The following is a 22,433-nucleotide window of genomic DNA, read 5'->3' on the forward strand; positions in this document are numbered from 1 at the left end:
AAGGTCATTACAGAAAACAAACCAAACGATTATGTTAGGTCAGAGCCAAGTCACAGAAAAACACAGCCATTTTTCCAGCCAAAGAGAGGAGTCACAAAAAGCAGGAATATAGATCAAATTAATCACTAACCTTTGATGATCTTCATCAGATGACACTCATAGGACTTCATGTTACACAATACATGTATGTTTTGTTCGGTAAAGTTCATATTTATATCCAAAAATCTGAGTTTACATTGGCGCGTTATGTTCAGTAGTTCCAAAACATTCGGTGATTTTGCAGAGAGCCACATCAATTTACAGAAATAGTCATCATAAATGTTGATGAAAATACAAGTGTTATACATGGAATTTTAGATCCACTTCTCCTTTTCTAAAAAACTTTACGGAAAAAGCAAACCATGCAATAATCTGAGTACGGTGCTCAGACGACAAATCAACCCAAAGAGATATCCGCCATGTTGGAGTCAACAGAAGTCAGAAATAGCATTATAAATATTCACTTACCTTTGATGATCTTCATCAGAATGCACTCCCAGGAATCCCAGTTCCACAATAAATGTTTGTTTTGTTTGATAATGTCCATAATTTATGTCCAAATTCCTCCTTGTTGTTCACGCGTTCAGTACACAATCTAAACTCACGACGCGCGGGCAGGTCCAGGTAAAAGTTCAGATGAAAAGTCATATTACAGTCCGTAGAAACATGTCAAACGAAGTATAGAATCAATCTTTAGGATGTTTTTAACATAAATCTTCAATAATGTTCCAACCGGAGAATTCCTTTGTCTTCAGAAATGCAATGGAACTCAAGCTAACTCTCACATAAACGCGCATGGTCAGCGCATGGTCAGCTCATGGCAGACCTTACTCAATCTCCTCTCATTCGCCCCCACCTCACAGTAGAAGCATCATACAAGGTTCTAAAGATTGTTGACATCTAGTGGAAGCCTTAGGAAGTGCAACATGACGCCATTTCCACTGTATCTTGTATAAGCAAAGAGTTGAAAAACTAAAAACCTCCGATTCCCCACTTCCTGGTTGGATTATTTTCTCAGGTTTTTGCCTGCCATATGACTTCTGTTATACTCACAGACATCATGCAAACAGTTTTAGAAACTTCAGAGTGTTTTCTATCCAAATATACTAATAATATGCATATCCTAGCATCTGGGCCTGAGTAGCAGGCAGTTTATTCTGGGCACGCTTTTCATCCAGACGTGAAAATACTGCCCCCTACCCCAAAGAAGTTAACTTCTGATGTAAAAACCAGTCTCTATCTCTCTTAGATACTGTACTTCTGAGTATACAATGTTCCAAGTTTAACCCAGAATCTAACACCAGCAAATCAAATTGTTTGGGGACAGACTTGGTGGAGACAACCGAGCACTGAAGGCGATCCTTGGTAAAGATTGCCACTCCCCCACCTTTGGAAGATCTGTCTTGCCGAAAAAGGTTATAACCAGAAAGGTTAACATCAGTATTTAAAACACTCTTCCTTAACCACGTCTCAGTAATGACCAACACATCTGGATTGGAGCTGTGAACACACTTTCAACTGATCTATTTTAGGTAATAAGCTTCTAGTGTTAACGTGCAGAAAACCCAGGCTTTTACGAGAGCAGAAATCAGTGAAGCAGATATCGGAGAACAAGTCAGAATTGGGGCTAGCAACAGTAGATGGGCCAGAGTGTACATGCACATTTCCAGATATCATCAACAGTAATACAATCAAGGCACAGCATAGGACAGGGAGAGCTCTGCAGTGCTGATTTATGACATCTGAATGTGCATCAGATGGCAACAAGATCATATTGTACAGCAATTTCATGAGGTAATATGAATACAAAGCCGGCGAGAGGTGATTAGAATAGGATGGGAGGCCAAAAGTCTGTGTGTGTAACCAATAGAGTCAGAGTCCCGAGTGTGGGAACAAACATAGTCTGTCCCACGGTTGGGGAAAGAAAGTTCGGAGTCAACAAAGCATGCAGGAGTCATGAGGCAAATAGAAAAATAGTCAAATGCAGAAGAAAAATATAGAATATAAAATATATAACGACTTAGGGATTAACCATTGTAAATTCAGAGTCACTCGCCCCAACAGTGCCTGTGTGCTGGAGGTGAGCAAAAGCTTGGGAGAGAGGTGGGGAGAGTGTGGTGAGGGTACCTGTACCAGACAGGGGAAGACAACCAGGGCAGACGATGAACAGATTGCCAGGTGGAATCTAAGCAATCTAAGCAGTAGGTGTCACACCCACTTGGGAGAAGCTTTTACTTCTGGAGGCAGATTTCTTGTAGTACATTTATAATACATTTGCAAAAATGTCTAAAAACCTGTTTTCGCTTTGTCATTATGGGGTATTGTGTGTAGATTGCTGAGGAATTGTTTTTATGTCATCAATTTTAGAATAAGGCTGTAACGTAACAATGTGGAAAAAGTCAAGGGGTCTGAATACTTTCTGAAGGCGCTTTTAATCTTGTTTATTACTTAATTATAGTCTATTTAGTGTGGAAAACACTCACGAAGTACACCCTACGGATATATCTGGAATCGTGTTGTTTCGAAGATGAATACGAGTGCACTTCATCTTGAGAGCCTATTGATGAAGTTACATTTTTTCCAATGCATATTGCATTCCTGTTTTCACCTCGCATTGTGAAGTAATAAGAAACATATTGAAAATTGTGCTTGATATTTAAAGTTCCATTTCTCAGAGGACCTTGTTCTGTTCTTTTCTCAGTATTGACTTAAGAAGGACCAAGGTGTACAGACATTGAGAATGCATTATTGAGAAATGTCGAACGAAGCTCAGGTTGTCCTTTAAATGTGGCCCTATTGACCATGGCTTTTGTGGAGCTTACTTGAAGTGCATTCTCACTTTTAGTTGGAGAACCAATGCTTCCCACGGTTGTGTCAAGTTGGCTGGATGTCCGTTGGGTGGTGGACCACTCTTGATACACACGCAAACTGTTGACCATGAAAAAAAATCAGCAGGGTTGCAGTTCTTGACACACTAAAACCGGCGCGCCTGGCACCAAATTAGCGTAAAATAATATATTTTTTTAGATATCAATACCAAGCTTTCCCAAGTGACCAAAAATAGGGCGTTTTTTTAAGACCGTATAGCTATGAGTCATAGCAAGTGCCCCATGCCTAATTCACATAGAAAAAAAATTGTATTTGTGACTAATGTTATAGATGGTAGAACAGTCAACTATTCCAGAAATGATTTATCCCTGAGGCAAAGCATCTCCCTTTATCCCAGGGTTTTCCAAACTCAGTCCTCGGTACCCATAGGGATGCACATTTTGCTTTTTGCCCTAGCACTACACAGCTGATTCAAATAATCACCTATAATCAATAATCAACTTGCTTTGAGATGCAGCTTTTGCCTATTTTGAAAGGTGCTTGTTTTCAGAAGTGCTTCAATCAGGCCACAAAAGTGCCAGACCCTGAATCTTCTTTAATCGACCAAGTTATGAGGGCTTTAGATGAAAAACTATTGTGCATCGAATGTAATTCATATGAATCAAAGCCAGTGGAGACTGTCTGTTTATTCGATTGCCTGAATTTATAGGTTGTAAAAACCTTTAGTATACTGTTATTGTAAATATAGGCCTACTTCTGTCATACAACATAAGGGAAGACATAGTAAATGCTACAGTACATTGATGTGCTCATCTTAGTAGCAGAAGGTTTTTACAGTGGTGGTGGAACAAATTGACTGAATGTATATGGAATGTACTGACTGAACTAACTGGTCCAACTTTACATAAGTGTCCCTAAAATGTGTATTTACATGGTAAGTTATAAGTACTATGTAACAATGTGTAGGCTACTTACAACATAGTCACACTCTGCACCTGTCCATGTAATTACCATGTAAATGCATAGCTATTACATAGGTGTTCTACAACCATGTAAGTACGGCCATTTAGTTAGTCAAGACTTGAAAGTGAATCTGAACCTGGTCTCCCAACTTTCTCCCCCCAGGTGGAACAAGCAGACATCCTGCCCTCTGAGATGGTGTTCACCATCAAGGAGCCTCCTCGTCTGGGCCACGTGGTCATGCTGACCAACCACTCGGACAGTACGGCTACGCCCATCCTCGACTACATCCACTCCTTCACCCAGGAGGATGTCAACAGGGGCCGCATCCTCTATGTCTCTGCCTCCATCCAGGGCAGTGACGTCTTCGTGGCTGACGTCAGCAACGGGTTCACCACCGTGGATGACCTCCGGATGATGGTGAACATTGTGCCTCGCCTCATCCCCATCCAGGCCCTCAACTTCAGTGTGAGGGAGGGCGGCGGGATGGCCCTTACCACTGAGCTCCTGAATATTTCTCACCCTTTCTACAGCGCGGTCAACGTGGACTTTGTCGTGGAGGAGCCACCGCAGCATGGGGGTATCCGCTACTTGGATGGTGACGAACAAGAGCTCACCTTCTTTACCTGGGAGGAGGTGAGTGCTTTTCATAGGTTTCGTTTTGGAGGGGGTAGGGGGATGGTTGGTTTGTTGATGGATTGATTGATTGATTTAGTTCATTAGCTCATTTAAAAGTACACAGATATCCATATCAACTGTTAAGAGGTGAATTCTGGTATGTGATAAAGACAGTATATTTATTCAAATTCTCGAGGATTTAAAAAAAACATAACATTTCTATTTAGATGCCAGGAATTGAGCTACTCTCTCTCCCCACATTTTAAGTGTTATTTGTTTGTTAATCTTTCTGAAAAGAAGGAACCATGAGAAAATACAACACAAAAAGGGATTCGTTAGTTTAATTGAAAATGGAGTTTGACTTTTCCGTTTTGACTTGTTTGGAAACAAACTGAGTCCCACCAGACCACAAGCCATATCATTTATATGCACCATAGCATTTTCTGTGTCTTAATTACAAGATGCTCACAGAATAATATCCACCTTCTCTGACTTTGATCTTGCTGGTTGTTCGCGAAGACAACCAAGGCCACACTAAGTTCACTTTACTGTTGTTTGCTTAGTAACTCTTTTCACAGTAGCTGCTCACTATTCTGTGCGATGCTTCTCTGCTGTTTTATGATTCTGTCCGTCGTATTAGATAGAGAGAAACTACAGTATGTGAGACTGTGAGTTGTCTCGTCTCCAACCATGTGGTCCTGAGGCCTAGCACTTGGAAAGAATGAAAAGGAGACATGAGTGGTCACTTGTGGTGGAAAAGCCTCATGCATTCTGTATGTACCAGGGAGCCTAGTGGAGCTTGTGAGTCACCCCACTTACGGCTTGCCTGCTACGTGTATAGCTCAGCTCTTCTCCTCACTCATACACTACTCTTCTGAAAGGGTTGTGGAAAAACTGACGGTGATGTTCGGCAGCCCGAAGCCAAAATAAACTGGCCCATGTATTCCTATAATAAGGCATGTGCACACAACCCTCCCGCGCTTTGCTCCCAGACAGACTTTCTGAAAGACCCCACTATGTGTTTCAATTCAACTGGGACAAGCGCATAGCCATGATTCAGGTTAAATCTGATTTTGATTTTTAGAGGAGAAAATGTGGGGGGGGAAACTTTAACATCATCGTCTGCCATCCTGGACACGTTTTCTCTCTGGATCTGTGTATTTTTGTGTGCACTCTACTCTGTACATCGCCAGTGAGTTTGTTTCCTGTTATGCAAGGACGACCAAAAAAAAGTTGAGAGGACAAAACACAACACTTCTCCAAATGAGTACCACGTTTAGAAGTAAATCTGCAGACTGACTCGGTTGAGGCAGGATTAGAAGCAGAGTGTAATTGTTTGTAAATTAAAGATGGATATGCTTGGACTCAATTTCTTGACTCACTCATGTGGGAGCAGTGGTTCTTTTCATGCTCAGCGATGCTTTTCATGCTCAGGGCCCACTACTCCGCGAAACTCATATTGGCTTAATTGCTGTGTAAAGACATTTTCGTGGTAAACTCTTCGTCAAGCAGTGGAGGTTTGTGAGGTTATGTCAGAGTATTGTAGCTTACTGCATGTAGGAGATGCAGTGGAGAAAATGAGAGTGGGGGAGCTTTACTCCTGTAGCTGAAGTGGTTGGCACATTATAGACTGGTAGTCATCATAAGTATGAATTAAAGAGGCCACAAGAATGTAAATAGCTACTTGCATGTACTGCACATATAACATAGGAACAGAACATAGAGTAAGTAGTATTGTAACATGTAACATAGGAACATAGTACATTACATGACGAAGGGTGTGTCAGAAAGGTCAGAGATAATTTAAACAATGTTTTCTAGAAGAGCCACTATATTGACTGTTTAGAGCTTTGTAAACAAACTGGCTTGGAAGTGGAACATTCTAGACTACCAAAGGTACGATAAACAAGCTCAACCAGGTGCAGAGAGAGGAGTTTCATCAGGAATGGTGTTGCTTCTATAAACATGGAGCCTCCATCTGATCGAAGCACTCATTAAAATCACATCCACGCAAGCATGCACAAACACACCACACCATCATGCACGCATGCCGCCCCCCCCACACACACACACACACACACACACAAACACACACAGCAGCCGAGCATTGACCTGTTTGATGCTGTACAAGCACTATCCTGGATTAGCAAAGCTCTCCCGCATACTGTGGTAAAGTTGAATGACTGTCCCCAATAAAAATATCAGAACACCACATTGTATCTCAGCATGGAACAATGTGACGGCCACATGTCGAACAAGAGCAATTCATTGTTTATTGTCCTTGAGCAGAGGCTGATTTTCCCGCTCACTTTCTCCGATCAGTAATGAAACCTAGTGTTTTTCCAGTTAGCTGGCTTCCATCTTGGATCAATTTGAATCTCCCTAATACAGTTGTGGTGCAGCAGGCCCCTCTCACCACCAAGTCATGCTCCCCTGCATGTAGACTAAATAGGAAGTCCTACCCATTCATTGGAAACAATGCTTCTGTATGCATTTCCTCAAATACTCAGGGCCTGTATTCACAAACAGTTGGACTGTAGGATTGTATTCTTAGAGTAGGAGTGCTGATTTAGGAGCAGGTCCCCCGGTCTTATTTAGGTATTATGATTTAAAAAGCGAAACGGATCCGTGATCAGCACTCCTACTCTGAGACTGGGAATACGGAGTGCTTGTTAGAGTATTATCTTACTATACCTCACCTGTGTATTTGCATATCAGAACATCAAGATCATCTGACGAAGTGGCCTACACTTTAACATGTAGCCTATGTGACTCACCACCTGGATTTGGTCTTATGTAGCAAAATTTGAAATTGTGTTTTTTACATTGGATAAAGGTAGAGACTTAGAGCTACAAAATGGTATATCATACACTGCATTTTTGAGGAACAATGGGAAAGTAATTCTGCTTGAAAAGTTGATAAATCTGTAAATTCACTTTTGGCCTTTGAACGTTTTGAAGAACTCTTCTTTGTCTACACCCATTCAGCATTGTTCACACCCTCTTAAGCTTTAGCCCCACCCATCTCGTTTCGCTCTTGGAGCGTTCAGAACGCACACTTGACGCTCTGGCCGATGATTTGTTTACCTCTTGATAACATGAAAACAGCCTAACCAGCTCTGCTGGCAACAATTTCATTACTCTTTTGTGCTGACGTTTACTGACACCGGCCATATTCAACGGGTGTTGTACACTTTAGCTTCAGACATGTAGCTAGCTAGCTAGGTAAACAATGTGCAAGATCCCACACGTAATGTAATGTTAGCTAAAGAGCCAGCCAGCTAACGTTAGCTAGTTAAACAACAATGAACATAGTGCCAAATCATGTTGTTACTATCCTGCATGAATCTGCTGGGAGCTAACCAACCAGGTTCAATGTTAGCTAGCTAACATTAGGCTCTAACTAGCAAAGCAAACGGCTCTGGGATATGAATAATAACGTCATACACGTAACGCTAGCTAGCTAACAGTACACTTGAGCTTGAAATGAAACCACTTTGTCTAAATGAGAATTGTGTAATATCTGAAAATGTAGCTAGCTAGACTATCTTACCCTTATACATCATCATGTATGATGGATCAGTCTCCATGTCACGGATGCCATGCCACGGTTGCCCTTAGTTTGAAGATGTAATCCGGAGACAGGTGTTTTCTCCATCTCTTTAGCTATCATACTCTCGCGCCACTGATTTGTAAACTCAAACCTCCAGAAAGTGGAGAGCAACCCTTACACAGCTCCACTACACAATAACATTTTTTTAAATCCGCGTTCGACAGGATTACCAACACAGACTCACCAGCTCAAATAGACAGAAGCCTTCTATATGGCAGACCAGCAACCTTCCCAATCCGAACTCCTCTCTCGGCATGTCCAGCCCACTCATTATCTCAGCCAATCATGGCTAGTGGGAAGGTTGCTGACTTTTTCTGTGCCTTAACCAACAAGGCTCGTAATTTAACAATTGTATTCGTATTTACAGATGGCATACAAGTTTGTTATTAAGGTGCATGAAAGTTCATATGTTCCAGAAGGTATTTCTGCCAAAAAAACGCATTTTGATTAAAAACAAAGTTGTGACTTGCGACATACTGTACGCCTAGTTTCCTGAAACGGGTCACCTATGTTATTGATCAGTAGAGGGAGAGAAAGACACAGTTATCCATTGTCTGTCTGGACTCCAAAATACTGGGATATGAAGACCTTGATAGAATATTGTTGATCCACCCATCTCTGAAACATGTGCATGATATAGTTTACACACATTAATAATTGCTTTTTGTTTGAGTGTAACAAACTTCCAACATGATAAGATAGTGATCAACATCTTGAATTATCACCTTAGTCCTAAATGTTTTGCCCAAAGGTTGCCAAATTTTGCCTAAACATTCCTAGACACAGGAGCTATTATAGCTTTGCTTGAGACTGGGATTAAACAACACCACTGTGTCCATTCTGCCAATTCTGTTTGCCTACCACTATTGTGTGACAGGAGAACTGACTAGTCTGTGTGACCCCCACGGCCCCTTTTGTTCTCTACAGGTGAAACTTGGACACATCTACTACTTACATGACAGCACGGAAAGCGGCGAGGACAGTTTCACACTCTCTGCCTCAGCCTATGAGATAGAGCGCCGCAGCCTCCCCGTTACCTTCACTGTCACCGTCTTCCCGGTCAACGATGAGGCACCTAAACTGACACGCAACACAGGACTGGAGGTACTGAGCTGTCGGTTTACCACAACAGTCGCCTACTGAGAACTATATATTTGATGAGTGCAAACTCCTTTTAATTGCGATGTACTGTATTTCACCAGAACCAATACAAACGCATTTGTTTTATGCTCCAGTTTAGTGCACACATTTAGGACACTCCAAAACCATTATACTTGTCAGAAGTTGACAGTGTTTGTTTGTTTGTCTGTTTTTCGTTTGTTCATCTATGCTATCATTTATGTTTTGATAAGCCTTCTCAGTGGGTTGCCTGAAAACAACTTAATAGCTAATTAACTCTATTCATAAGTGATTTACACATTGCCATGAGTTATGAAGGACATAATTGGTTTGTAAACATCTTACTAATTAATGTACTTGATAATGAATACCTTAATTAAGTAATACCTTAGACACATATGGCAACACTTTATATTAGTAACCCTTTAAGGCCTGAGGTTCATTACCAATTTCTGTCATGGATATATTGTATTACCCGTCAATTCTTGAAAGCAAACAGTAAGGCCATGTCTTAAATCTGACTTGCCTACTACTTGCTTAAACTGCATACTCTGTACTAATCGTACTACATACTATTTAGAACATACTGTTTAGTAAAACGAATGCAGTATGCAACAAATATCATACTAGGCACATCCTACTGAGAATGAGTCATCTAATGTGCATTTGCATTGATTCCCACAATTCATTTATTTTGGCACAGCGCATCCCCTCAACTGATTATCAGCTGTTGTCAGACACACGTGGGTCTCGAAAGACAATTATTTCCTCAATATTGTGTAGTGAAGTCTACTAAATGAGTATGACATTCTGGCATTTAAAGCATACTACATTTTCAAAATTTCAATAAAAAGTAATTTTTTCACATATCCAAAGTGCCTACTATTTAGAACGGAAATATGGGTATATTCGAACACGGCCTAAGTGTTTCAAAAATTCTGAATGTAGATTTTACTGTAGAGACAAAATGGCTGGAAAAAGCTATAATCATCTCACATACAACTGGAAACCGAGTGTGTCATTCAGCTTTGTTTACTCTGCCCTGTGGTTCGGCGTATCCACGGTAACCTGTATTTTGGGGAAACTGAGATGACAAGACCTCAGGCTTTTGGCGATGCCAGGGAACCAGCCAATCGCAGCGTCTCTCGCACGGCCACAAAATGTAATATAATGATATGTCTCTCTGTCCGCATGCAGGCCTAGTGTTCATTCATACCAGCTCCAGCTCCTCCTGTGAATTCTCTCCTTAGCTTCCCTAGCACTGCTTCTGATTTAGGGCAGGAAATGTGAGCATAGTGACCTACAGCAGATGATCAGGCATGACGAACAACATGGTCCGGTCGTGACTCTCTGATCGCCATAGATCCTGTTGGCCAGGCCCTTGCTACAGCTGTCTTCTATTAGGATATTTTCTCGCACTCCGTCTATCTTTCTCTTTCTCTATTTCTTTCCCTTTCTCTCCTCTCCCTCTCTTTTGCTCTAATCTCTCTCCCTCTCTCTCTCATTTAATCTCTCTCTATCAATCGCTTTCTCTCTCCCTCTCTCTTTACTGGGATTTGGAGACGGATACAATTAAAACATTGACACATTGAATCATATTGTTGGCTTCAAAAGAAATGAGACATCCATTTTGTCAGATCAAGTTTAATTTGCAACCCTTCTTCCTGAGGAGTAAAATTCATTGATTGTTATATAAACAATCAATTTCCAGCACAATTTAACTTGCCAAAATGACTCAGGGAAATTTCTTGGGTGATAGTGAGGTAATGTTGCCATCTAGTGGAAAGTTAATGGAATAACTAATTGTTTGATGGTGTACACACCCCCCAAAACATATTAACTTTATTGTCACGTACACTGGATAGGTGCAATGAAATGTGTTATTTTACTGGGTCAACCATAGTAGTACAGCACCCCTGGAGCAAATTAGAGTTAAGTACTCTGCTCAAGGGACACATTTTTTACCTGGTCAGCTCAGGTATTTTAACCAGCAACCTTTTAGTTACTGGCCAAATGCTCTAACCGCTAGGCTACCTGCCACCCTACACAGTAGTGCTAGGCTATCTGCCACCCTACACAGTACTACCACCAGACAGCAGTAAGAAAGAATAGGCTTGGCAGAGCACAGGCTGCATTTGCAGCAATTGTCAATTTACATTGTCCATAGAGTACATTCCATTATATGGAGGCCTACATACAATATCATTTTGGGGGTATATAAAACTTAACTAGTATGCTCAATCAGATCTATTAAAAGTAGTTGAAACATTCTCATAGTTGCCGGTTGAATATATCACAATGGGTATGATAAACATTCTAAACTTAAAACTTTTGAAAATAATGCACATCTTGTTTTACATATGTTTTTTTGAAAATAGACTCACCAAAAGTTAATAGAGATGTATCCCTTTCCTTAACCAAGACCAAGCTCTGTTCTTTGGGCTTCTCTCTCTCTTCAGGTTTTAGCTGGAGAGGAATCGGACATCACCACCAGCATGTTGAATACAGAAGATGCAGACACCCCCATCAACGAGTTGGTTTATTCCATCGAGTCAACCATCAATGGGTTGGTGGCACTAAAGGTGGAACCTGACGAAGAAATCCAGAACTTCACACAGGCACAAATTAACAATGGGGAAGTCGTCTTTATCCATGAAGGTAAGGATGTTTGAGCTTCTACCTACAGCCTCAGCTACCTCACTGACCCCAATTGACTCACTGGCCACAAATTCACTTTCAGGCTGATGAATCAATCTTTCTGTCGAAATGTTGGTAAATAAATGATTTAATCGGAGCTACTAGTGTGCAGCTTTTTCTTTTCTTTTTAAGGATGCAATTGGTATACCTTCTCTAAGACCTGAAAACCTGTGTTAGCTCCCTAGGCTTTAAAACATCAAAATAAAGAAAGTCGCACACTCCATGTATAATCTCCCAGCAATTTAATGGGTATTTACCAACGTTTCGGCATCACTGTGCCTTCCTCAGGGTAATGTCATGAATACTTTGAACCAGGTTATGTAGACACACAGTGCAATTAGTGTAACCAATGACAGTAGTGAGGGGTGTGTCATAATGATTAAGTTCATTAAAATGAATTAGTGAAACTGTTAAAAAAAATAGTATATGGCATATTAAGTATATTACGCTATTGTTATCATATAGAAACCTAATGGAATATTGTACATCATATTAGCATCAACGTACATTATTGTTTCATTCAATTTCACATAATAATTTTGTATTTCATTTCATTTTTGTTACATGTAATATTTTGGTTCAACCTTAATATACAATGAGCATCGTCAACAGGGGGAACATATTAGGTGTACGCTAATAAGCTGTAAAAAATTATTTTCCGATTTATAAGACTTGTTCATAAAGGAACATTTGTTCATAAGAAGGGCCTGAGATCAAAGTCAATATTCAGACCACTAGGGGTCAATGTTTTTAGATAGGACATCCAGTAAGCCTCACTTTGTAGTAGTAGGATCTCGATGTGACCTCCTTTCCTTGGTAGAGCAACATGCTCAATGCCTGTGTATTTGAGGGAGGAGATGGGATGGTTAGCTTCAACAAAGTGAGCTGCTACTTGATAGCCAATGTTCTTGGCTTTCCAGAAAAACAACGCAACCGTCTTTTGCACTAAATACACCAAGGGTTCGGAGAAAAGGAAAGCAATCCTGAAAAAGCACTGGCATATTCTGCAATCAGATTTTTTTTAAATCACACACCTCTTCAAGGAACCCCCACTGGTGGTCTATAAGCGTGGTCGCAATATTGGAGATAGTTTGGTGAGATCTGACCTGCCCCCTGAGCCCACTCAGACACTCTTGACACCTATCCCAAATGGGAACTACAAATGTGGCTCATGCGTACAGTGCAATAGCACTATAAAAACATCCTTCTTCAGACACCCACATACAGGTGGAAAGATCCCTGTTAGGGGTATCATCTCATACAAGACCAAGGGAGTAATCTATCTCATCACCTGTTCATGTGGAAAAGCCTACGTAGGACAAACGAAAATACAATTATAACAACACATAGCTGAACCCTGCAGCTCAATCAGGTGTAAGAACATTGACTTTCCAGTAACAGCTCACTTTGTTGAAGCTAACCATCCCATCTCCTCCCTTAAATAAACAGGCATTGAGCATGTTGCTCTACCAAGGAAAGGAGGTCACATCGAGATCCTACTACTACAAAGTGAGGCTTACTGGATGTCCTGTCTAAAAACATTGACCCCTAGTGGTCTGAATATTGACTTTGATCTCAGGCCCTTCTTATGAACAAATGTTCCTTTATGAACAAGTCTTATAAATCTGAAGAAAAAAAATCCAGCTTATTAGCGTACACCTAATATGTTCCCCCTGTTGATGATTCTTATTATATATTAAGGTTGAACCAAAAGATTACATGTAACAAAAATGAAATGAAATGATTATGTGAAATTGAATGAAAGAATAATGTATGTTGATGCTAATATGATGTACAATATTCCATTATGTTTCTATATGATAACAATAGTGTAATATACTTAATATGCCATATACTATTTTTTAACAGTTTCACTAATTAATTTTAATGAACTTAATCATTATGACACACCCCTCACTATTGTCATTGGTTACACTAATTGCACTGTGTGTCTGTCTACATAACCTGGTTCAAAGTATTCATGACATTACCCTGAGGAAGGCACAGTGATGCCGAAACGTTGGTAAATACCCATTACATTGCTGGGAGTTTATACATGGAGTGTGTGACTTTCTTTATTTTTGATAGTTTATAGTTTATTTTCCGTTAGTCACCACCTCCAAACAAGCTATTATTCTGGGTGTGCGCCAGCTCATGTTTTTTTTTTTTTAGCTCCCTAGGCTTTGTAAGCTTTATCTTTGACTCTGATGGTCAACCTATTCTGAACTGTTCCTTCAGGTCTGGAGTCTGGAGACTTCAGTTTTACCGTGACAGACGGAGAGCACACCTCTCCTCTCTACCGCTTTGTCGTTACGGCTAGACAGCTCACCATCACCATGGAAACCGGGGAGGAGCTAATGATCTTTCCAGGTGAGCTACCAAAAGCATGCTGGATCATGAAGTAGTGAACCCAACTTGACCAGACATGTATGATGAACAAATAATGGCCATTTCAAATTATGTCTCAGCATGGCTTTGTTTTTTTGTTTGGATAACAAATAGGCCACAATATCAGATAAAAATAGTTCCATGGGTATTTTGTAGCCTACAATGAATACAATTTAGGATGTGTAATGTTTAGCTTTGTTTTCTAGTATTTTCCCTTCTAATCATTTTCCCCTCTTTAAATCACAACATGTTGACATTCCACACTTAGGCATGAAACACACCGAGAATCTCACTGCCGAGACTGCCGATAGGTACTTATCACAGTGGGAGGCCGTTTTTTTTCTCTTGCAAGAATAAAAGTGGTACCTGCTAGTTACGTTTGATACCGGAGCTCTGAGGCATGCGTCGAAATCTCTAAGCAGTTTACTTCTAAGCAGTATGCTGATGCTTGTATCACTTTTATCAGAAGCACGTGATCAATGATCAACAACCACCTGATTGGTTTGATATTGGTTTCGGTAGGAGACAAAAATGCTACACTGCACACGTGCTACAGCGTGTGCGACGTCATCTATAATAATTTGCTGTTCTTTTGACCAGCAGGTGCCACTAATATACACAGTGTTGATTAAAGCCTCGGGTAATGAACCTATTTTCGACACAATTGGTGGGAAATGCTCAACTCTTCATTAAGTTTCATTTTCCCATCACTAGTACCAACCCGGTAGTGACGAACATGGCAATGCTCGTCAGTGGCCAACAACTTGACTTTGAGCCAATCAGAGCGCATGAACCCCCAGATGGGGAGCCGGCAAGAGTGACAACAAAATGGAAAAAAGAGGGCATTTTCTTCATACATCCACAGTTAAATGTCATGAGCCAGTCACACTTCATATGCAATGTAGGCTATGGGATGGTAATGCACACAACACTGAATACTTCCTCCAAGCTAACTAACCACTGTAGCTAGTATTGACATTATAATTAAATTACAATGGATTAGTTTCCATGAAACAGCTGCCATTTTAGTGCAGTGTCCTTAGCTACCTAGCTAAGATGTGCTAGCTAGCGAATATGCTAACATTAGCACATTAGCTAGATAGCTAAACAGTTGGCTATGGGCTGGCGCTGGGATTATGGAGAGTGAATTAAATTGTTTCTTGGTCATCTTGCTAAGTAGTTATCTAGCTGTGGCCATCTGGCTAGTATCAACAAGTGCTTTCTACAAAATAGCAACATTAGCTAGCTAACATGGGAATCTACACCATAAACTAAGCAACACACATGGACATGCATTGCCAAACAACCCTACTGCCACCTTCTGGTTTGGTGTATTTTAACAAGGCTGAGTGGCTGACGACTTAAGTCTTTGCTGTGTGAACACAAAAGAGATTGACTTCCGACACTGTTCAGAGGTGCTAAGTAAGTACTATCGGCAGGCAAACGTTTGACAATCCTTCTGGTGTCTGAGCTATTGGAAAGTCTGGCCTTAAAGGCTTAAAAGGTGTCAATGAGAAGCTAAGGGCTACAATGACAGGGCATGTGTTTTATATCCTGCGTTATATTCACTTATAGTGAACCTGTACCATTTTTACAATTTTATAGGAACAAGACATGCCATCACCAGTGCCATTTTGAAGGCAGTTACCAATGAGGATGGAGATGAGATAAGCTTCTCATTGGTCAGGCCTCCTCGCCTGGGAAGACTGATCTTAGCCAACGACAGGAACCAGTTTGAAGAGATCACACGCTTCTCTCAATCAGAGGTAAGACAGAGAATCCGCAGATGACTGAGAATTATTATAATTTCATTTCCATTGTGCCATCTTCTATTATAAGAACATTCCAATGAATGGATATGACATTTACTTCCCTGGCCTGTGCGAAAAGTGTCCAGTCAGTGCATCTGGTTTTCAATTTAGGATGAGTTTGGAAACCAATACTTAGCTAATGCTGTAAGAGACAAGCCAATGTCAGCAGGAAGCTATGTTCCATATTTATGTATATGCTGATGGGAAAAAGAAAGGAGCGCTAAGGAAAGATTACATACAATACATGCATCCAATGTAGGATCTTAATTTGACCAGTACTGACACAGCAAAATAAACTAGCAGCAACAGGATTTAAATGTTTACTCCATAATGTTGCTTGATGTAACGGCTGTTGGAAGGAGAGGACCAAGGTGCAGCGTGGTATGTGTCCATATTTATTAAATGAACACTGAAATAACAACCGAAACAGTTCTGGCTGGTGCAGACACACAACAGGAAACAACAACCCACAAAACACAGGTGGGATGAGGCTACCTAAGTATGGTTCTCAATCATAGACAACGATAGACAGCTGCCTCTGAGAACCACACGTGGCCAAACACATAGAAATATAAAACATAGAACAAAAACATAGAATGCCCACCCCAACTCACGCCCTGACCAAACCAAAAATAGAGACATAACAAAGGAACTAAGGTCAGGGCGTGACACTTGATCGGTGGTTAGGCTATTAGCTGGCCAAAATTAGGCTACATGAAAAGTGCAATACTGTTAATATGACCGTGTGTTAGTGTGGGTTTTCAGTGAATTTACACTACCGGTCAAAAGTTTTAAAACACCTACTCATTCAAGGGTTTTTCTTTATTTTTGCTATTTTCTACATTGTACAATAATAGTGAAGACATCTAAACTATGAAAAAACACATGGAATCATGTAGTAACCAAAAAAGTGTTAAACAAATCATAGTATATTTTATATTTGATGGACATTAGACCATCATTGTTACGGATTTCCTCTTCGTCTGAAGAGGAGTAGCAAGGATCGGACCAATGTGCAGCGTGGTAAGTGTCCATAGTAGAGTTTTAATAAATCAAAATGAACACATAACAAAACACGAACAAACAACCGAAACAGTCCCGTATGGTGCAAACACTGAAACAGGAAACAACCACCCACAAAACACAATAGAAAACAGGCTACCTAAATATGGCTCCCAATCAGAGACAACGACTGACACCTGCCTCTGATTGAGAACCATACTAGGCCAAACACATAGAAATATAACAGAACAAAACATAGAAAAACAACATAGAATGCCCACCCCAACTCACGCCCTGACCAACTAAAATAAAGACATAAAAAAGGAACTAAGGTCAGAACGTGACAATCATAGTCATATTATAGTGTGCCTTGAATTGTAAATAAATTAGTGTCACCAGCAAAGCCCCCCCATGCCATAACACCACCTCCTCCATGCTTTACGGTGTGAAATACACATGCAGAGATCATTCAATTTACCCACACGTGTCTCACAAAGACAAGGCAGTTGGAACCAAAAATCTCAAATTTGGACTCTTGACCAAAGGACAAGTTTCCACCGGTCTAATGTCCATCGCTCATGTTTCTTGGCCCAAGCAAGTCTCTTTTTATTATTGGTGTCCTTCAGTAGTGGTTTCTTTGAAACAATTTGACCATGAAGGCGTGATTCACACAGTCTCCTCTGAACAGTTGATGTTGATGTGTATGTTACTTGAACTCTGAAGCATTTATTTGGGCTGCAATTTCTGAGGCTGGTAAATCTAATGAACTCATCCTCTGCAGCAGAGGTAACTCTGAGTCTTTCTTTCCTGTGGTTGTTCTCATGAGAGCCAGTTTCATCCTAGCGCTTGATGCTTTTTGCGACTGCACTTAACAAACTTTCAAAGTTCTAGAAATGTTCCGTATTGACTAACCTTCATGTCTTAAAGTAATGGACTGTCGTTTCTCTTTGCTTATTTGAGCTGTTCTTGCCATAATATGGACTTGGTCTTTTACCAAATAGGGCTATCTTCTGTATACCCCCCCCTGCCTTGTCAAAACACAACTGATTGGCTCAAACGTATTGAGGAAAGAAATTCCACAAATTCACTTTTAAGGCATACCTGTTAATTGAAACGCTTCTCATGAAGCTGGTTGAGAGAATGCCAAGAGTGTGCAAAGCTGTCAAGGCAAAGGGTGGCTATTTGAAGAATCTCAAATATGAAGCATATTTTGATTTGTTTAACTCTTTTCTTTGGTCACTACATGATTACAAATGTGTTATTTCATAGTTTTGATGTCTTCACTATTATTGTACAATATAGAAAATAGTAAAAAATTAAGAAAAACCCTTGAATGAGTAGGTGTTCTAAAACCTTTGACCGGTAGTGTATGTAAATCACAAAATTCATCTGCATCTAAAAAAAAAACTCTTGGATATTAAAACAACATGATTCACATTTTAATAATTTAGCTGATGCTCTTATCCAAAGCGACTTTCATGAGTAATTTGGGTTAACATTGCTTGGGCCTTAAATTTTCATCTGTACTCATCACCATTATTAGGTGTAGGGGTCCTGTCTACAAGCCCCTTTGTTTATAGATTTAAGTGCCTTGCTCAAGGCACATGGACAGATTTTTAACCTAGTCGGCTTGGTATTCGAACCAGTGACTTTTTGGTTATAGGCCCAACATTCTTAACCGCTAACCACTAACCGCTTAACCGAAAAATAATGATACAAAATAGACTCTGCATACTGCATTACACAATGTATTCAGACACCTTTACATTTTCCACATTTTGTTGCAGCCTTGTTCTTACAATTGAATAAATAGCTTTTCCCCCTCATCAATCTACACACCACACCCCATAATGACAAAGCAAAAAGTGTTTTTGAAAATGTAAATATCACATTTACCTAAGTATTCAGACCCTTTACTCCGTACTCTGAAGCACCTTTTGGCAGCAATGACAGCCTCAAGTCTTCTTGGGTATGACGCTACAAGTTTGGCAACCTATATTTAGGGAGTTTCTCCCATTCTTCTGTGCAAATCCTCTCACGGTTGGATGGGGAGCGTCGCTCCACAGCTATTTTCAGATCTCGCCAGAGATGTTCGATCGGGTTCAAGTCCGGGCTCTGGCTGGACCATTCAAGGACATTCAGAGACATGTCCCGAAGCCACTCCTGCCTTGTCTGTGTGCTTAGGGTCGTTTTCCTGTTGGAAGGTGAACCGTCGCCCTAGTCTGAGGTCCTGAGCACTCTGGAGCAGGTTTTCATCAAGGTTCTCTCTGTACTTTGCTCCATTCATCTTTCCCTCGATCCTGACTAGTCTCCCAGTCCCTGTAGCTGAAAAACATCCCCCACAGCATGATGCTGCCAGCACCATGCTTCACCTTTGGGATGGTGCCAGGTTTACTCAAGATGTGGCGCTTGGCATGCAGGCCAAAATGTTCAATCTTGTATTCTTCAAACCAAATAATATTGTTTCTCATGGTCTGAGTCTTGAGGTGCCTTTAGGAAAACTCCAAGTGAACTGTCATGTGCCACTCATCAGTGGCACAGTCTGGCCACTCTACAATGAAGGCATGGTGGGTGGAGTGCCGCAGAGATGGTTGTCCTTCTGGAAGGTTCTCCCATCTCCACAGAGGAACTCTGGAGCTCTATCAGAGTGATCATTGGGTTCTTGGTCATCTCCCTGACCAAGACCCTTCTCCCTGATTGCTCAGTTTGGCTGGGCGGCCAGCTCTAGGATGAGTCTTGGTGGTTACAAACTTCTTCCATTTAAGAATGATGGAGGTGTTGTTCTTGGGGACCTTCAATGCTACAGAAATGTATTGGTACCCTTCCCCAGATCTGTGCCTGTCTTGGAGCTCTACGGACAATTCCTTCGACCTCATGGCTTGTTTTTTTACTCTGACATGCACTGTTAATTGTGGGACCTTATATAGACAGGTGTGTGTCTTTCCAAATCATCTCCAATCCATTGAATTTACCCCAGGTGGACTCCAATCAAGTTATAGAAATATTTCAAGGATGATCAATTGAAACAGAATGCACCTGAGCTCAATTTTGAGTCTTATTGCAAAGGGTGTAAATAAGGTATTTGTTTTTTTAATGTTTAATAAATTAGCAAAACTGTCTAAACCTGTTTTCGCTTTGTCATTATGGGGTATTGTGTGTAAATTGATGATTTAAAAAAAAATCTATTTTAGGATAAGGCTGTAACAAAATGTGGAAAAAGTCAAGGGGTCTGAATACTTTCCTAGTGCACTGTATGCTCCCATGTGTGGTTGATTGGCATGTTGCGGACAAGTTTTAGTGGTGTTGAAAAGTTCAGCTCAGGACACAGTAACCTCAAAGAAGCACACATAGGCACATTCCAGTCTACCTTCCATCACATTCCAAGTCTCGTTACTGGCCCAGATCTATCTTCAACACTCTACATTAGCTCAGTGGCAGTGGAGGCTGCTGAGGGGAGGGCGGCTCATAATAATGGCTGGAAAGGAGCTAATGGAATGGCATGAAACATGTGTATTTGATCCAATTCCACCTATCTGCTCCAGCCATTACCACAAGACTGTCCTGCCCCAATTAAGGTGCCGCCAACCTCCATTGTTCAGTGGTAATCTAACCTTACAATACAGGATGCTAAATGAAGATCATGAACATGTCCAGCCACAAATAAAAATCTATGACACAAATCGTCATGACACAAATGAATAAAATAGATCACAAAACAGGCAAGATCAGAAAAGCACTTGATCAAAAGTTTATTTAGAAGTTGTTGATCTTAATTACTCCATCTAATCTCCAGGCTCACATAGGGTTATGTTTATCATCCTCATCACACAGAAACCAGCTACAGGGGTTTAAAAGTAAACACTGACACGGTGCTTATGTTGACTGGGTTGAAAGTAATACACACGCACACCAGACCTGGGTTCAAATACATGTGTATTTGACTATCTGATATTTCAAATTTAAAAAAAAATCTGTATTTGAGTATTTTCTCTTTAACCTCATAGCCATTGAGCATTTTCAAATGCACAGCCCAAAACAAGTACTTTTATTTGAGCGTTTGAATGGTTATTTTGTCACGATCGTCGTAATAACATTCAGACCAAAGCGCAGCGTGAAATCAGTTCGACATTTTATTAGAAGTGAACCGCACAAAAAAACAATAAAGAGCAAACGACATGTGACGCTATGGAGTGCTCACAGGCAACTACACATAAACAAGATCCCACAAAACACAGTGGGGAAATGGCTGCCTAATATGATCCCCAATCAGAGACAACGATAAACAGCTGCCTCTGATTGGGAACCATACCAGGCCAACATAGAAATAAAACAACCTAGATTACCCACCCTAGTCACACCCCGACCTAACCAACATAGAGAATAAAAAGGCTCTCTATGGTCAGGGCGTGACATATTTGTATAAATCATATGCTGCTAAATCGTATTTCAAATACTAAAATACAGTGACTCAAATACACTCGCATGCATTTAACCCAAGTATTTAAAAATGGTATTTGAAAATACTGTGTATTTCCAAATACATTAAAATATTCAACTACTTATCTTTTCAAATAAAATATATCTGAATATGTCCTTTGTCACAATTATTTTGGCCCCTAAAATGGGGTGACTATGTACAAGAGTGCTGTAATTTCTACACGGTTCACCAAGGCTGCACTTTAACCTCATAGTTATTGTATAATTTCATGACGCCCACACACACACACGCTCGCTCACTCGTCTCTCGCTCGCTCACTCACTCGCTCACTAACTCACTCACTCACTGACAAACATATATACACACACACATAGAAACGCACAGCTACCTGGGTCGTGTTCATTAATTAAGCTCCAAACTGAAGAGTACATGCTGAAACAGGGAGGAACTACCTGGTCTTGTCTAATGAGAAATGCTAATTTTTGTTGCTAAACATTTTAAACGTTGCCTTAATGAACAATGTCCTATCCTCTGCTCTTCCCCACAGCTGGAGTCCGGGGCCGTCTTTTACGAGCACCAGATGCCTGAGGAGCCCTTCTGGGTGGTCCGGGACTCTGTGGAGCTCCTGCTCTCCTCCCCTCCGGCCCCAGCTGTGCATCACGTCCTCCCCATCACCGTGTCCTACTACGCAGCCAGCCACAATGTCTCCTCACAGCTCTGGAAGAACAGAGGTAGGTAGAGCCACATGGATCTGGGCAGGTGCCATGTCAAAAGTGGTGGATACCAAAGAAAATGGTGTCCAGGTCAGTCATTGTATGGAATTCAAGGCGTTTCACAACATCTGAAAATGCAGATAACTGTGTACTAGCTAGCACTAGTGATTATTCCGTTGGTTCTATTCTACTGAGTTAGATAAATC

General features: G+C 40.8%; 1 protein-coding gene across 1 annotated transcript in view; it reads left to right on the plus strand.

The window, feature by feature from the left end:
• The window catches only part of cspg4 (chondroitin sulfate proteoglycan 4), a 107,302-nt gene that overhangs the window by 77,253 nt on the left and 7,616 nt on the right, over positions 1 to 22,433 (plus strand). Inside the window, exons 4-9 of the mRNA XM_023984813.2 lie at positions 3,994 to 4,464; positions 8,987 to 9,163; positions 11,638 to 11,836; positions 14,114 to 14,245; positions 15,869 to 16,029; positions 22,062 to 22,245. Coding sequence (XP_023840581.1) covers positions 3,994 to 4,464; positions 8,987 to 9,163; positions 11,638 to 11,836; positions 14,114 to 14,245; positions 15,869 to 16,029; positions 22,062 to 22,245 — 1,324 coding nt within the window. The remainder of the gene's footprint in view (positions 1 to 3,993; positions 4,465 to 8,986; positions 9,164 to 11,637; positions 11,837 to 14,113; positions 14,246 to 15,868; positions 16,030 to 22,061; positions 22,246 to 22,433) is intronic.

Source organism: Salvelinus sp. IW2-2015, linkage group LG4q.1:29 (genome assembly GCF_002910315.2).
Source record: "Salvelinus sp. IW2-2015 linkage group LG4q.1:29, ASM291031v2, whole genome shotgun sequence".
Taxonomy (NCBI): domain Eukaryota; kingdom Metazoa; phylum Chordata; class Actinopteri; order Salmoniformes; family Salmonidae; genus Salvelinus; species Salvelinus sp. IW2-2015.